General features: G+C 42.7%; 1 protein-coding gene across 3 annotated transcripts in view; it reads right to left on the reverse strand.

Annotated features, from left to right (window-relative positions):
• Positions 1-18533, reverse strand: part of stard8 (StAR-related lipid transfer (START) domain containing 8) — a 54360-nt gene continuing 35827 nt past the window's right edge. For all 3 annotated transcript variants that reach the window (XM_035434363.1, XM_035434362.1, XM_035434364.1), the window contains 13 exons: positions 17582-17653; positions 16447-16528; positions 14161-14224; positions 12524-13782; positions 11435-11608; positions 10296-10455; positions 9218-9416; positions 8295-8505; positions 6953-7067; positions 6310-6531; positions 4041-4258; positions 3044-3226; positions 1-2356 (listed from right to left, as the gene is read on the reverse strand). In XM_035434363.1, coding sequence (XP_035290254.1) covers positions 2239-2356; positions 3044-3226; positions 4041-4258; positions 6310-6531; positions 6953-7067; positions 8295-8505; positions 9218-9416; positions 10296-10455; positions 11435-11608; positions 12524-13782; positions 14161-14224; positions 16447-16528; positions 17582-17653 — 3077 coding nt within the window. In that variant the 3' untranslated portion in view covers positions 1-2238. The remainder of the gene's footprint in view (positions 2357-3043; positions 3227-4040; positions 4259-6309; positions 6532-6952; positions 7068-8294; positions 8506-9217; positions 9417-10295; positions 10456-11434; positions 11609-12523; positions 13783-14160; positions 14225-16446; positions 16529-17581; positions 17654-18533) is intronic.

Raw genomic sequence — 18533 nt, forward strand, 5'->3', positions numbered from 1 at the left:
TTCTCAAATACCAATTTTATTTAGAATCTTCTCAGAAACCAATAAAATATACGTGGTAGTTGAAGTAATTAAATACAGGAATTAAATAGCTGGAGTACAAATAAGCAGATGGAAGTGTGTACTTCACCGTGAAAAGTTTTCAAACTGTTAAATTGGTTGAATATGGATCCCTTTACACAATGCTTGACTGTAATCTGTCATCTTTTAGTTTTTCATAAGAAGCGTAATACATTCAGCCTATGTGGCAATTGAGTGTTTGGTTGCGCCATTACAAATTTATTAGGTCGCTTCAATGATTTAAAGGGAGTGCTGACTACAAAAAAGCAAAAATAAAACTTAAATGTTGTGAGTAAAGGTAATTTTACACAAATACACAAAAACTATTGTCTGATGTCTACTGGAACTCATGTGCACACTACAAACACACAGGAATGGAGGTCCTCATCATCTTTATTGGTCAGTCTAGTAACTGATAAGCACTTTAATGGGATTCAGTATTTGTAATTTGGACAGTTCTTTAATATACAAAATAAGCAGAGGGCAACAACACAAGGCGTGTGAGGCAGACAAATTAACATTACAAATGCAATATGACTGCAAAGCATTATACCTAATAAAGGGAACAATATGACCACTTATAAAGACAGACAAACACACAGATATAAATAAAACACTGAGACATAAAAACAATATCCCCCCTCCCCCCATGCGTGTGCGCATGCTCACACACACACACACACACACGCTTGCACACACAAAACCAGTTCTGTACAACGTGCCATTATAAAAGAATGTTATAATTCCTTCTGGACACCATGATACTGAACACCAATGCCCACAGCTTGTTGACCTCTGATTTATCAGTGGGAAGAGTAATAAATGTTTTGGTTCAGCGAATCCACAACATAATTCCCGATAAAATAATAGGATGCTCAACAAAAACTTCCAGAAACATTAACATGTCGGTCGTAACAATTATGAAGCATCAGAACACCTTAGAGATTAATAATACAAAAAAAAAAAAAAAAAAACCCAAATAAATTAATCAAGATTATTCTCATTTTAAAGACCTTCATGAGGTGAAATTGAAAGAATTGGGAGTTGACTGGTAAAGGCAGCATTTCTGTTTAAGGGGAAATATGTACTATATATATGTTCGAGATCCTTGCAAACGTAAAGAACAAGCCAAGGTTCCGTTTGCACGTCGTTTAAAGAGCTAAAAATATTACGCTGCCTTCCCTACAATGCACCATCCATGGATCTGCAAATGTAATTCACTTTCTTTCAGACAGATGTTTGGCATGCCAGTGAAATTAACTTTCCTAACTGACATATGCACCATTCATCAACTGTTACGCAATCTTATTTACAACGCTAAAATATATTATCCTTGTTTGAGCAGTGCAGTTTCAAATAAAAGATTTGAATGTCATCAATTAGCAACGAAAAGTACAAAGATTCTGAGTAACAGTAGCTAATTCACAGACCTCTCCTGAGTTGTTAAGTATGAACATGTAAAATATCCACTATTTTCCACTCATTAAGTTTTTGTGACTACAAATCTATATAAATTGTCAAGATATTATTATAATATGTAGCAGCGCAGAAGAGGTATGTTATGCAAAAGATTTGCATTAGCTAAATAATGTGACAAGAGTACACTTTTCCTGATGACTGCATTCTTGTCAGAATCAATATCCAGAGAGGGATTTTTCTATAATAATGACTCTTTTTTGTAGAAGCTGTCTGTAAACAAATTATCAGGACAGAATAGTGCCACCGTAATCAAATGGGAATTATGGCTTTAAATCCTTGAACATAGATGCTACTTCTATTCCCTTGGCTTTTTGGTTGATTAAATTTTTTAAATTCTTGTTCCTTTGTTTTCCTTTTTCGTTTTTGCAGGGGACAGAGGGCGGGGATCGGGGAGTTCTGTCCGAACTCCCAGAGTTTTAAACCACAAGATAATGTTGTGCTCTTCCATTCCGGCAAATGTAACCTTTCAAAAATGTCCTTAATTTAACACCAGATGTGTGGATTTCACTCACGGACAGAAAATGGTTTCACTGGCTGCAGGATATTGTCTGTTGCACTTCCCTGAGGAGAATAAACACAACTTAAAATTCCCCTTTTGATGAAAGGTTGTGTTCAGAGCCAATAATTACACAGAATCACACCAATCTTCACCTCAGGTCCGGTCTCAGGCTTCGTGACGCCCCCCCCCCCCCCACCCCGATTTCACAGTTTTGTCTCAAGTCCCCGAGCCGCCAGAACTGGGAAGGAATCTCGTATCCTAGCAACCTCCACAGCGCAGAGATGACCGAACACTTTGTTGTACCACTCAGGGGAACGGCCTCTGTAAATAACACAACAACGGGAAACATCTCAGCATATCTCAGCACCCAGACCCATAACATCCTTAATCCTTATATGCTTCTATTAGGCCTGAAAAAGCCTTGAGGATGAACTCAGGTCATGAAGTCCTCTCAACTTGTATCAAATTAGATATCAGCAGGTGTATGAGGGGGATTATACGCAGTAAATAGTAATGAAGCAACTAAAGCTACAGATCAAGCAGGATAATACGTACATATTCTCTGTCAAGGGAAACATTTACACTGAAATGTTACAATTCCACAGGTTGTGTTAGTGCTCCCAATTTAGCCATGAATCCAAGGAAGGAAATGCAGCACCACTAGATTAGATTAGATAATACTTTATTGTCAAATCTCTCTGAAATTTGTCTTGCGTCACAAGCTTGGACTCGGATGCGACACTACTCCAAATGTAGTCATAATGCGGTACTCTGGCTTGTCCTCCCAATAAGTCTCCCTCCCAGTTTGTCTCTCTCATTCAAGCTGCTTTATTGGCAATATGAAGTTGCACAGATTTGTGAATATTTTCAAAGCACAGAGAAACAATACAATAAAAACACAACAACGTGATTTAACATATCCACAGCAACAACAACAACAATTCCGACACGCGCGGAGAGAGAGAGAGAGTGGGAGAGAGAAAGGCGGCGGGAGACGGCGGCACTCACCGGAGGTCAGCTCTGCAGTAGTGAGTCAGGCAGGACCGCCCCGCCCCGCTCGGCTCGATCAGGCAGCGGGAGGTGAGGAGCACCGCCCGCAGCCCCGCCTGCAGGAACACCTTGTCCTTGTCGTGCTCCACGGAGGACGACACCAGGAGCGCGCACCCGCGCGGCAGGCTGCTGTTCCACCTCCTGCGGGCGCAGAGGGGAGAACGCAGGCCTCGTCACACACCCCACCTCCAAGCAGTGGCCTGACTTGTGTACCGCGGTGATGACTAAAGATCCATAGCCTACTTCTCCGCACATTCTGAACTTTCTAATCGAACCCCAACCCTAACAGTGCAGAATGAACATTGGACATTCTCATATACTCGGCTACAAACTGTCCTTTGTAGTTCGTGTACAGCAAACTGCTGAGTGGAGTTTTTCCTCGTTGTAACAGGAGGATTTTGGAGGGCTGTCGAGCTAAAATAGCTACAGCCTCCCACAATCTGGAATTAAATCAAAATTCAGCTGGCAGGGCACTCAGGGGTTGCCTCAGTGCATGACAGACACGTCCCTGGTTGATCGCAAATCCGCAATCTGCCTTCAGGCGTTGCTTAAACAGTACGGGTTTCTGAGACATATTCCCTAGTGCTCTGCAGAACATATCTAAATGTATTTCATAGGATACTTATTCTAGTCTGTGCTCTACCCAACTGACAGAGAGCCTACAGTAAAAAAAATTTTTATTGTCCATTAAACACATTTAAACAGAATTTCCTATAGCACCTGCAATATGAAAATAATCACACAGAGACCGGCAGGACACACATACAAGCGAGCACACAGTATGTGATTCCTGTTCCTACTGCAATTAATTTCTTGGTGACAAGGCCATTCTTTCAAATGTAAAAAGCCGGGGGGAGAATGATGATACAAACGTGCTTCGGCATTCCAAATCTGGGAACAAACTTAACCAAAATAGGGGCTAAAATGTTTAAAATAAAGTACAACAGTTCAATACCTCAACACTACGAAGTCCCTCCGGGGGTGTGGAGCCATGCTGTCCGTCACGTAGTGGTACACTTCAGTGTCGTTCTCCAGGGACTCGATGACCCGGCTGTGCAGCAGGTCGTCGTCCCACAGGTGGCGCTCTCGCAACACTCGGTGCAGCACGGCGGCAGGCGGGGCTTCTATCTCCGTGGAGACCTTCCATAGGCGAATGGGATGTCCATCTCCTACCTGTGGAATATCAACCGGGATCAACCATCGCAAATGTTGCCGTTTCAGCCTTGTAAAAATAAATAATATAAAATGTATCTGAAAGAAGCTTGTAGCCTTACAAAAAAACTTTCTGCATAGTTACTTTACTCAACATAAAACTGGATAAAATTCTCATTGGTAACATTTCTCCTAGGCAGAGCTGGAGTCAATACCACTTCAATTCAATCAACTCAGGAAATTAATTAGAATTTTGAATTGAACAATGATATAATGATTTTATCAAATCAGGAATTGAAATTCAGTTCCTTCAGTCTCCCAAACATGCTCCTAGATCTAAATTAAATTGAAATTTGCCCTTATCTTTGACACACAATTAATTGTGGGAGTTCAGACTTCATTTTTCATGATGCATAGTTTGGTAAGTTCAGTAGTCACCAAAGAAACTCGCTAATCAATATTAGTAAAGAAACATTAAAAAAAAACATGTTGCCTAAATCCAGGCCATATTGATGAAGCACACACATAGTGTGTACTTCATCAATGAACCCTGAAAGAGAGCAACCTCGAAAGTCGGGACACCGCATTAAATGAAGACAAGGCGAACCCTGTTTTAAATATGGATGCCAGAATAAGTTATGCAGCCTGGATTTGAAATTGACGTAATTGAAGATTCCTCATCTCTAAATCATTGACAGGCATGAAAAGGGACACACAGAAACAACACCAACATAAAAACCTCAACTAGGTCAGTTCAATTTCATGCTCTGAAACTAGCATAAATCAAAACTCTTGCTTTTAAAATTTTCATGGTCTAATTTCTGTTTGAAACACCATGAGTACAAAATTCTGCCACGGGAATGCTTACAGCTCCAAGACTCAAGCACAGCATTTGAAATTTTTCCCACCACTGGCTTAAGTGTTTGATGTAAAACTCACTTTATACAGAACTTCAAGTTGAAACTTGCAGTTAAAATTTCCCCGGAATAATGTTTCATGTTTCTTCAATATTTTCTGACCGTGACACCACAGTATGGTACATCCACACCTGTCAGTAAATGTGTTAATGCGGTGATAATAATCTGTTGTTCTGAAAGTTAATAATCAAATATCAAATGTGCACTGTTGTAGCAAAGTAATGAATTTTACAGATGTATTTTCCTGAATTATGTATTGGTTTTTACCACTATGCCTTGAACGCATGGTGCAGTATAACTGTACAAATTAACAGAATTGTAAATAAAGTTGTCATATTTAGTACTTGGTTGCACATCCTTTGCATCCGATAACTGTCTGAAGTCCACTACGCTTAAGCTGGAAGTATGCTTAATATGAAGGCAAACTCAACTGAACATAGCACCACATACAAGCCAAACATGGCACCGCATACTAATGTGTGTACACTCCTTCCGGCTTTGAACTGTTTGTTTAGTGATCCTCCAAGGGGGTGCAGATTCAGGGCTCTCTCCAATCACTTATTTTCCTCGTGTCCTTTCCTGGCGTCCTTACTTACACCCGATGGAGGATGTAAGGAAAAGATGCAAGGATGGAGGAATTGAGGAAACGTGTTAGGCAAATGGAACGTCCTTGTTCAGTCAATCTTTAAAGCCACGGCAAATACATGGCAGATGGGGAGAGGTGAATCCACAGGTTAATCATTTATACATCACACATTCCGAAAAAAAAACTTCCGCAAAGGATGCACTCATGTGTCCTTGGTCAAACATCCTTCGAGAGCCACCTAGCTCCTTATGCCTAGCTTCTTCAAGGAGAATTTAACAGGTCTGAATGTCCTTAAAGATGGTGGACCTCGACTGACACTCCCTGCTATATACATCACCAGATGTACAGAGCCAAAACAACAAAATTGTGCCACTGTCCAAACACTTACAGACTGCACTGTATGTCTTTCTGGTGAGGCTGAAGATAAATTCCCACAGAAGCGGTCAAAAAAGACTAATTTAATGTAATGTAAGGTAATCTATCTCCAATGGTACCTAAAAGTTGATTAGCTTTGCCTTTGTTTCCTACGGCCTCATAAGACGGTTGATTATTGAACCTGGTTCTAGTACCTTCTTGTAAGAGAGCTCAGTGTTCTCAGGCCCAGGGGCACTGTGCCAGCCCTTGCTTCGCTCTGTGGTGTCTCGTAACAGGCACTGGATGCTCTCCTCCAGGTAGGCCTGATAGTCCACCGGTTCGCCCTTCAGACTGCAGCCCAGGCCGTGCAGGGGAAGCGGCTGAGCGTCCGCGGCGATGTAAGAGTTCCTGGACTGCAGCATCATGTCATGGGGGATCTGCTCCACCCAAACAAAGCGCAAAGCATTATTACATGACAGCAACATGCCCATTTTGGAAAAGCACAGCAACTAAATGAACAATGAAATATATGTGGTAGTGTGCTGTCGTTCAAAATGTCTATTAAATGATGTTTGCCGAAAAAGACAATAACAATGAGACATATTATCACCACTTTTTGGTTATTCAAGCAACTTCATTGGTGGGTGCAACAATAAAGAGCAGGCTGTCAGTTCTGTTCGCAAGTAGGTACTGAACCTGAACTAGAGCAAGTAACTGTTCAGCTGTAACAAAATTAATCTTACCAGCAAACCCTTAAAGTGAAAATGCAGAAAACTTGCTGATGCTTAGACACTACGTAAAAATAAATAAATAAACAAACATACACCTACTGAATCAGAAATATAGAAAAGGCTTTACCTGGAAAAGTTTCTTGCATTCTGCAATCATGTGACTGAGTCCCTGTGTAGCGGCCATGTTCTCATTCAGATCCTTCTGGTCTGGTTTACCTGCTGCTCCCCGTCTACGGATTAATCTACCATGTGGAAAAAATGAATAAATAATAAGAACTTGAGCATTTAATATGCTGACAAAAGTGTAAACAGGGTCAAAAGTCAGAATAGGGTCAAAAAATATATCGTTTGGTATGAATAAATGATTTGTTGCGTAGGTGGATGCATTCTTCTAGCGAGCTAAACTAATACCTAATCTGTATTAGGTCAAAATAATACAGATTTTGGAAAAAATAAAAACTGCACATTGTATAACTGAACTGTCAATCCTTTGCAGCTTTCTCAAAGGATTGACAGTCATACTGTGTTGAGAAGAATAAATAAACAGTTTCCTTTATTTCTTGATCAAAGTTAAGGAAAATATTGATTGAATATATCGAACAGCGTTCGTCTGCACTCAAGAAATATACATTTCGTTTTTCTGATTTTGTCTCCCTGACTCCGTGTGACAGTCAGGGGAGGAGTAAAAAAAAACCGTATACAGTTATGTCAGTCAAACAAAATGCAGCATTGAACAAACAGGGCTTATGAGCCGGAAGAACAGACTGGCAGGAGTGGTATCCCTTTTATAAGGTCGCATGTCACAGTAGTTTTATCTCACATGCTGCAGCCTTAATATGAACACTTACATTGGCATACTTTGAGAAAAGAGGATGGCCCATTAACAGCTGTAATTTTGGCACTCAGAACCCAATATGGAGAAATCAGAAAGGGACCACCATTATTCATTTTTTGCGATGGAACATTTGAATGGAATGAGAAGAGCCAAATCCATTTGAAGTTGGAAATAGCATTCAGAACCCTTTGGCCCCTTAATTGAAAGGGTGGCTGAAATGCCTGAAATGATTTGATGCATGCAGATAGACTTCTACATACGAGCATGCAGACACACACATTACATTACATTACATTATAGGCATTTAGCAGACGCTCTTATCCAGAGCGACTTACACAACTTTTTACATAGCACTTTACATTGTATCCATTTATACAGCTGGATATATACTGAAGCAACGCAGGTTAAGTACCTTGCTCAAGGGTACAACGGCAGTGTCCTTATCCGGGATTCGAACCTGCGACCTTTCGGTTACGAGCGCAGTTCCTTACCCACTGTGCCACACTCCGTCCCACACACACGCGCACACACGCATGCACGCACGCACGCACGCACACACAGACAGACCACCCCCCCCCCCCCCCCACACACACACACACACACACACACACGTGTCTCGTGCAGGGGGCCGTACCTGGGAGAGGTCCCCTCCTTCTTGGAAACGTTGAGGTGGAAGACAGAGGGGGCGAGGCACACGGCCAGGTTCCCCGCGGTCATCTGGTTGCCCTGGGCGGAGGCGATGTCGCTGAGGAAGTAGAGCAGGGTCTGCAGCACCTCGCGGTTCTCGTCCGGCAGCAGGATGACGGCGGCCTGCACTGCCTGCAGACACTGGTCCTTAGGGACGCCTGAAGACGGGAGAGGGGGAGCCCAGGGACGACAGAGTCCAGGGGGACAATCGGCTCATGAGAGGGGAAGGACCCAGAGCGAGCACCTTTGGGCCACCGTCCGAACCAGACTCAAGACCTGCCTCCATCTTATCTCCACCCCCAACCCCGCCCCCTTGTACTCTGACCTTTTGTATCAATGGCATTCCTAAGGCTTCATGCTCTTCTTTTAAATTTTTATTATGTCTATTCAAATCTGTATGTTTTCAGGTTTTGTAGTTGTAGACCTTGGTCCCTACCATGGCAGCAGGAACATTTCTCACTGTAGCCATTCTGCACTGGCTGTGTGTTTCTTTAAGATTTCATTTTCCGTTTCTCTTATTGCTTTTTTAAACACTGAAACATTTAGCACCTCAATACATTAGTGAATGTCCAGATGTTTAATCAGTCGAAGGAGCTCTCTGTTATGCAAAAGCGGCCCAGTATTAAATAGGAGAGTCTGCCTTGTTTTCCTGCATTTAAGTTTAGGAGCTCATCACCACAGCACATTCCAGATTCATGAGCTTATCAACTTAAAATGTACGTTTTTACTTTGGATTCTACCTAATCTCTTTTTTTGACTGTTAATGATTTGTTTTATCTGCTCCCTTTTATTGATGTCTTCCGCTTTTCAATATAGTATTTAGCTTTTCAAGGTGAACAGATTGGCATTCCCTCTCACACCGGGACTCACACTGGTAAATCTGCAGAAAGGTCTCGGTGAGCTTGCTGGTGAAGACGGGTTCGGGGAGGTCCCTGAAGTACTGCTTCAGCATGTCAGCCACGTCGTACGCCGACTGGCCCTCATAGCTGACGTGGTCCGGGGAGTTCTCGTTCAGCTGTCTCAGAGCCTGGATCCTGGACTTCACACCAGACTTACGGAAAATACCCACCTACGCAGCACAGAAAAGCCCAACTCAGCAAATAAAGAAAAGGTTTCCTTTTAGGCAAACTTCAAAAGAAGGCAAACCAAGACAAGCTGAATGGCCTGTTCTAGACACTATGTAGTCTTATGTTCTTATACAGGTACCAAAGGTAACCCCTTGTAGACTGCTCAATTAAAGGACTGTGCAAGTCTCAGACTCAATCTGTGATGGGGCACTGAGATAGATGCTGTACCTCTGAACAAGCTGCTTTTTGTGTGTGTGATTGATGACAGTATTATTTAGAAAAGGTGTTCTTGGTGGAATTGGATTTGTGTAGGTCAATATGATGAATGTTACTGCAACTGCAAATCCACTCCTTCTCTCTCTCTGGCGGATCGTCCAGATGGTAGCTTATAGTCCTGAAATAATGCTATCACTATTGGTCCTACTTGTTTTTAACACATCTGTTATTGTTTCAACGCACTCTAAGTCACCCTTGGGTACCCATGCCACATCAGTCTGAAAAAGGGAAGCCTAAATAAAACCACAGGGATGCAAATTAGCGAAAGGTAAATTCTGTACACACATTAGAAATGATTTTTTTCACGCAGAGAGTAGTGTGTGGAATAGCCTGCCAGGTCACGTAGTAGAGGCAGAAACTCCAGGAATTATCAAGACCAGGCTTGATACGGCGTTAGATACCATCTAGCCTGTGGGTAATCAGAGCTCTAGGTACAATTTAGTCAGGAAAATGGCAAGCATTGTTGGGCTGAAAGGCCTGTTCTCGTCATTATGTTATGTTATGCTATGCTATGCTATGCTATGCCATGTAATGTTATGTTATGTATGTTATGTTATGTCATGGTGCACTGAGCCCTACATGGGATGAGTACACATAGGCTGCACCTGGTCTAGGCACTGGCTCCGAATGTATCGCATGGCCTGCTGAATGCTCTGGGGCAGCGGCTGACCGCTCCTCTGCACATTGATGATCGGCGGGACGCCAAAGACGTTCCTGTCCCTGTAATCGGGGACCTTGCTCCTCTTCATGAACTTGGGCACCGTCCTGTGGAAGACACACAGATGAGCAGGAATTAGGAGATTTAAAACCCACTCGGTGCCCCCGCCACACCGGCTGAAGGGTTTGAAATTTTCCACAGCAACGCACCAATTTCCCTGCGCGTAGGGGTACATGTGATATGAGAAACAAGAAAGAACAACACACTTAAGACTCATTCAGGTCCAATACTATGGCTACTATGGAAGGAGCAGTAAATTTAGGAACGATGAATAATGGCTGTATATGTGTTTTTTACTTTTATATTCCCCATTGAAAAGACTTCAACACAAATTTACACTGAGCAATGTAAGTACAGTTGTTACCTCTAGTTACCAGTTACCAGTTACCATATCATATTAAATATGAGTATTTAGGGCATATGAGTATATAATTATTAAACATGAGAATAATAATACACATTGCAAAGTAAAAATACGACTGAAAAAATAAAGAAGCAAACTTAATTCATTTAAAAAAGAAATTGATTTTAATTCTTCTAAGACATTAAGGAGAAATGGCTCTCACTTTCTCTAATTAAATTCATTCTCTATATTAAGCAGTCAGAGGTAGGAGGCTGAGCCATTACAATAGTTACCACCTAATTACATCTCCTTCATCTTCCACTGCAAGGGAAAGCAGCGGGATGCTCTTGTCTGAACAGCATCCAAACACGCATGGTGCAGGCTTGGCTGGTCCAAGACTGCGTGTCAGGCCACAGCACGTGGTACTGTTTCTTTCACTTTGCCATTTGACAATGCTGGTCCAACTGTGCGTGTGTGTGTGTGTGTGTGTGTGTGTGTGTGTGTGCGTGTGCATGTGTGTGTGTGTGCGCACAAGTGCTTTGTGGGTCCTTAGTTGTGTGAATGTGTGTGCGTGTGTCCGTATGTGTGTGCATGTCTGCGTGTGTGTGTGTATGTGTTTGTGTGTGTGAGAGTGGGACAATACTGACATTCAATGTAGTCCTCCCTCAGGAAACATCACTCACCAGCTCCAGCCGTGCTTGCTGGACAGGCAGTACTTCTCCATGATGGCTGTTAGCCTTAACAGGGAGAATTTCTGCAACAGATTGAGCTGAGCGGCAGACTGCCTGTTTATTTCCAACGATGCCGAGGTCAGGCTGGGCCTGTGGGAGTTTTGGAAACTGTGCCACCTCAGTTTCCTGAAACACAAAGAATCGCATCTCAGTTAGGGGGCTTACCTTTGCAGACCTGTTTAGTATGCCACCTCACATTTGTGTGCAAATCAGGTCATCCTTTTCCGTAGTGCTGTTGCTATTATGGACCTATTTGAATGCAATTCTGTTCTTAGTCTCGTAAGTTACTCCGGATAAGAGCACCTTGCTTAATGGATGTGATGTATGGCAATGGAAAGCACTTTCTCCATCTTGCTTATAACAGCCGGTGTTTTGTTTACCGTTATGTTTGCGAGACATTAGCGAAGAACATAAAAATTGAATTAATCTAGCTATTTTGTTCTGAAAAAATATTTATTTTTAAGGCAACTGGCATGGAAATGGGAAGCTCCCATTTGGGTATAAAACTGGCAATGGCCAGAAATGTTCCCATTATCCTGTTTATATACAGAATTCTTACTCTTCCGAAGGGTCAAATAAATATAAGAAAAATTTAATTCATCATTATTGCCATGGCAGCGGCTGTGGCATTGGTCATTTAATAGCAATAAACACCTTGAGAAATTGTTTAACTATCCTGCTTTTCTTAATTAGTGCTTAAGTTGTAAATTTTTCACATTTCTTTCTCCTTTTTGTGCTATTTTGCTAAGTTCACTGCTTTTTAAATTCTTTTTACTGATGCTATTACTGGTTTGTCTGTACGATTGTTTACTTGTTTGATCATGTTTCTCTTTGCTATGTCTGTCAGAATGTGAATGACCTCACATCACAGGTTACTCAAAACTTTGTTCACTTACTCAACAAAGGAAAAAAAATGAATGAAAAGATAAGAGAGAAAAAAGTATTTCTGGAAGAAGTAAGTAGTCCCCAGAAGTAAGTAGGTGGTAGGGGAATTTAAAAAGCAGACAGTGTTTTTCTATTAAGATTGTTCCGGAATCTGACCTGCTGGGCCTGGTTAGGGAGGCGCCTACTCCAGAGTCTCGTCTTTCCCTCATTTGCATCTCTTCAGCCTCGTTCAGGGAGTTCCCCATGCTGTCGTAATCGCTCACCGCCGTGCCGACGTCGGACATGGACCGTTCTTCGTAACGAAGGCCGGGGGTATAGGACGTTTCGCCCTTTTCTTCGGAGTCTTCCTCGTCGTCCCTGTCCCCCAGCTCCAGACAGACCCTCTTCGACCACAGGTCGACGTTCTGCTGGACGTCGTGGACGTGCTGCAGGACGTCGTTCAAGTGCCGGAAGACCTTCTCCCCCTCCAGGCCGAAGAGCTCCTCGGAGCTGTCGAACAGCGCTGGCACGTTGTCGTAGATGCTCCCCACCGAGCTGCACGAGTTCCTCCTCTGGCGGAGCCCCTCTAAGCAGGAATCGCTGCTGCTGGCCACCGAGAGATCCAGCTCGCCCACCCTCCACCTTCTCAGGTTGTCGTCGGCTAGGGGCCGCAGGCTCTCGATGGAGAGAGACCTGGGGAACGTGCCGGGTTTGTGGTCCTCCGGGAGGTGGACGAGGCACTTGTCTTGACGGCTCCCGAGCCCGGTCACCAGCTCTTTCCAGTCGGGCGTTCTCGGGCCCATTTCATAATCCTCCAAGTAGCGCGCGTTGCGTTTGGTTCTTCCTGGCCCTTTTTCATCAGACTGGCCCACTCTAGTCCTGCAAATGGTACGGGCCCTCCTGCTAAAAAGCAGGCTGCTCTGTTTCAGGCCGGGGAGACTCTCGTTCGGCGTGCAGTGCAAGCTGGCGGGAGATGGCGAAGGGGGGGCGGGGCCTTCCCCCACATCGGCCACTTCCTTCTCTCTATCCTTTCGCCTGAATGACTCGATCCGCCTGAGGAAGCCCCTGGAGCTCCTCTTGGCCTTCTCTCGAAGGCAGGGGCGGGCCCTGGGAGCCCCCGTGGCCTCTTCCCCGCTCGGGGCGAGCCTGTCGGGCTCGGAGAGGGCGCCGTCGGGCTCGGCCACCGTGGCATCGCTGGAGGAGGCTCCCCGGGCGCTGCAGGCGCTCAGGCTGCTGCCGCTGCGGACGGACGAGATCTCCAGGTCGCTGAAGTCGCTCAGGACGCTCTCGCTGCTGGCCGAGGTCCTCGCGGAGGACGAGAGGCCGTCCCCGTTGGGCGGGGAGAGGGTGCGCAGTCTCGACCATCGCTTACTGTCCCGCTGGAAAGCCCAGCGGTCACTGATGGCACAGAGGTCATCTTCCTCAGAGTCTTCACTCTGCATCAGGGTGAGGGAGGGAATATCTATTGTCATTTTCAACAATAAACAATTTATAAAAAGGGAGAAAAGAAATGAAATAATAAAAGCTTAACCACCAAATAACATAAATGACTCATACATGTGCAGATATATATATATATATATATTCAGAGATATAATTTATATATTTGATATAACAGAGACAATGTTATATCAAACACACTATATAGCTGACATAAAACTCATTGCAGATGATCTGGGCATGAATGCTTCAAATTGCTGAGGGAAAAACTCAGCAATACAAGCAATAATAATAAAAACAACATCAAGTAGCACACATAGAGCAGGGATAGTCTACAGTCCCCTGAACTGAATGTGTTGGAAACTTCCACCCACCTGTTTGCGCTGAAAATGAACTTCTAGCTTCATAGAGGCACACTTGTTTAGAGTTGTCAGCCTCCTGTGAGAGAAATGATGGGGTTAGAACAGGTCCCTTGCCCTGAAAACTCTGACATATCACCTCATCTGCTGAAACTGTGTCCAGCATAGTTAAAGCTTCAACCTTCAACCTCCCAGCAACAAGTCTGAGTTTGGCAGGGTGCTGTAAAAAGCCTTCTAAAGCCACAGCGATAGAAAGTACCATACGTGCAGCCAAATGCAGGGGCTGTGCAAGAAGGCTTCTCTCGCCCACGTTCGGATCAAACTCATATTTCTCAAGTCACACTGAAACGGCAACTACATGCAACAAATTGCTCGAATAAATTGCTCCTCTTCATCACTGCCTGAGAACACTACAGATACCGTGAAATGGCCCGCATAATCATTAATCACACGATTCCATTTTAACTTGGTTATCTCAGGCATATCCATGCATGAGAAGGACATGGGAACAAACGGAATCGCTCAAGCGTGTTCTCACCAAAGGGAACCCCCATAATTACAAAGAGGCCGAACACGACCCTTATCAAAGATAAAAGGTCCACAGCGACAGTGTGCAGACAGGCTCTCTGTGAAGCCTGTGGTACTCACATATCATAAAAGCCCGCATGCCGTACATTCCCAGACAAATCAGCCACTACACCACTCCAAGGTTCACATCAAAAGGACATCGCATAACTGAATGTATTGCATTAAAATATTTTTTCCCCTTATTTTTACACAATCCGAGCGATGCGTTCAGAGACCCTTTCAGCTCAGATGGTTCAGCTGGCATCTGAGACGTAGGAGGGTATTTTGTGGCTTGTAGTGTTTAAATAAGTCGCCAGCTTCTGAGCGAAAGCAACGGAAGATTTCACCTGCTACAGCTGCTGTGCTATTTGCGTAGGACCAAGAGGAGTAGCGGTTACCTGCTGTTCACAGATTGGCGAGGAACACACTCATTTTAAAATGTGTAAAGTAGCTCCTAATAATCTAAATAATTTATATTTTCCCTCCTCAGTTTGGAATACCCAGTTGTATTTTCATAAGCGCTCATTGGCGTAACCTCCACTATCCATGCAGGAGAGTCCAAACAAGCCTGCTCTCTTCTCCATAATGCCATATCAGCTGCCACTTCTCATCTTACAGTATATATTACTGGAATCTTAGTTACTGCAGACTGCACCCCTGAATATGCCTAGCCTATATCATGAGGATATCTAAGACTCACAATCAGGATCTCATTTCAAACAGATTATTCATTCATGAAGCCATATTTACATTTTAAAACTAATTCAGCTGGGAGATACTATTCTGTTGAATATTCAAAAGTGACTTAAAGCTTCAATGCACTTCAGTTCAGACCACTGGCATTACGAAAACAAGCAATTGTAAGAGAATGAGTATACAAGGTTTTTCTTGCATAGAAATGTCTTAGGCCAGCCGCATACACATTTTTTCAAGCCTCCTTTAGGAAAAAAACACCAGTAAAACAATTAAAAATATTCTGTGGATTTATTGGTATAACTTGTTTGTGGTTGTTACAGCATTTCCATTTTTTTCAATGTTTTGACTGCTTTCAAGTTTACGTGCAACCTTTGAAACACTAAATTAACAACAGTAGAATCCACTTAATTGCATAAAAGAATGAGACGGACAGGGAGAGCTGATGACATTCATCCATCCTAGCTGCCCATTATCAACGTGATTTTCAACAGAAAATTAAAAAAAAAAAAAAAAAATTTGTGTCATTATTGGGAAATTTTCAGTGTATTTATGCCACATCTTCCCCCCTTTACCGTGTATTTATAAATCATTATGCGTTGTAATTGGACAGAATTCCATGAAAATGTTTGAAATAAGTGCTCATGGTTTATGAAAATATGCAATCTCATGGAATGAATGGGAAATAGTTCAGGATTTGGCAATTCTATGCAATTCTAATTCTATGGAATACTACTATTCCTGTAGAATGTGTCATTTCTGGCACTTACAAAGTGAAACTTTAGTAAATATTTAACTAAATTGATCCAATTAAATTTGTTTTGTCACATTCATTTTTTAACTCGATGTGTTCTCTTGTAGCTAAATATAGGGAGATGACACATCAAGCTGACGATGGCAGTAAAGCCAGACCAACCGCAGTTGTTCTGACACAAAGTCATCTCCTAAGCCCTATTTTGAGCCTACGAATTTCACCGGGAATTCCAGTCAGGCTTGTGTTGGAGATCTTAATGCACTTCAAGGCTGCTGACCAAATCTTACCTGCAAAGTGATTTCAGTGAGTCCCTGTCCAGAAAGTCGTGGTCTTTTTTCACAGAGGGTATATCAATAGGAAACAGAGCATCTGTGAAACAAAAACATGCATAAAAAAAAACAAGTGTTATGATGGAGGGGAAAATGCATGATTTTGGATTAGAATTATCTAAGTAATTTAATTTCACAGTTAATCAGCTTTCTTCAGAAACAAAATACTTATTTTTAGAACCATACATACATGTGTACATATGATGACTTAATAGAGGTATAGTGACTGCTTTTGACTGTGATGTAGCACCAAGGACTCCATGCACACTTTAACAGGTAGCCAACAAAGTCAGGCGAGTAGGGGTGTGACATAATTTCTCCCTGCACTTTGGCGGACTTAATCACTCCGGCACACTGTCTCATTTCAAGGCCTAAAGCCGGGTCACATGTACCTGGAAAATGGCACACAATTTACCGATCCATTGCCTTTACTGTTACAAATTGGGTGCATGTGAGATTGAAGCACATAGGCTAATTAAAATGAGGCTCTTAGGCAATTAGGCTACATATTTTGCACCTTATAAAAAGAACATTAGCCTCCTGAAAATAGGGTGGCAAGTTCAATTATCTTCCTCCTGGCAATGCAAATCATTTGCAAATCACAGACCCATTCTCAAATTACTCCCATTTTAAAGCCCTTTGTCATTAGCTACATGTGCCCATTTATACTGCCCCCCCCACTGGGAACAAGTGACTCTGTAAGCTGGATGAAACAATGACAATCAGACCAAAAGTCTCTGCTAAATAACTGCATTAACATAATGGAACATTAGTCATCTGGATTTACACAATACGATCAGGTAAAATGAGCATGTTTGATACAAACTATTCAGTTCTGTAATGTGAAGCAACACAGACTTGTGCAGGTGCAGGTGAATATATAGAATTAAGTGCATAACAACTGTGTATAATGAGAAACGCATAACACTTGATCCACCTCTGAAACAATTAAACACTATCATTGACACCTGCTCATACCTTTAAAATGTTCAATATATCCTTGTGTTGTTTCTTCAGCATTCATAATTGTATCTCTTCAGCTGTAAGCTGTCTACTATTGAAAGTGTGACCAATCCTGCAATTGTGTCATTACCTTCGTAAAGTTGCGCGTATTGTGGAAAGCCAGCAGCTCGTAGCCAGTTGCACGCTTCTTTAGCTTCAAGTTCTGAAAAAAAAAAAAAAACACACAGCATGTGCCATAAATGGTCGGCCTTTTCTTTTACATCACTATGGGCTCTTTTGAAAAGCTCCAGTCAAGGGTTTTTGGAACACTATCTGGTCATTTCAACCAAATTTTATGCTACTCCCCGCGTATCTGGTTTTCATTCACCCTCAAACAATCTTAAGAGACGAGCAGGAGATTGGAGTCAAGAGGTGACTGTTCCTTTCAGGAATTTCAATGCTAGCATTTTTTTTATATCGTAGTAAAGTTTACCTTCCTCACAAAAAATGGGTATTCATGCCCTGGCTTGCAGAACAGCCTTTTAAATATATGTAATTGCCATTCCCATACTCATATCCATCATGCATCACAGAAAGGGAATGTCAAGGTGCTGCCTTGAATTGAACACTGATTGGGGTTTATTTGAACACCTGTAAAAGACAACAAAGCTGGAGATGTGAGACACTGTGACAGAATCTGCAGAGAAAACGCTACTGTTCGGGTGCATCAACGCCCACTCGTGCACGCTTCGCTGACCACTATGGCCACAGTTATTGAATATTTTGAAAGTTTGACACAAAGAAAGTTCTGGAAAGTAGGCTACTCTATTCCAGTCTCACAAACAATTTCAGAGAAGGGAACCAATTTATCTGCAAAAGCCATGCTAATCCACACATTTCCATCCACACAAAACTGATCCGCATCGCTGAAATTATTAGGCTATGTTATACCAATTAGCCTATTCACTGTATCAAAAATCAAATCAATCAGATCCTGATTGGTTCCCCCACTGACCGGGTAAACTACATAGGTTAGGAACATTACTCAGTTATTAATTGGCACATCTTGAGAACTGTAATTAAATGGAACATTTTGGGAACTG

The sequence above is a fragment of the Anguilla anguilla genome, chromosome 9 (assembly GCF_013347855.1).
Source record: "Anguilla anguilla isolate fAngAng1 chromosome 9, fAngAng1.pri, whole genome shotgun sequence".
NCBI classification, from domain to species: Eukaryota; Metazoa; Chordata; class Actinopteri; order Anguilliformes; family Anguillidae; genus Anguilla; species Anguilla anguilla.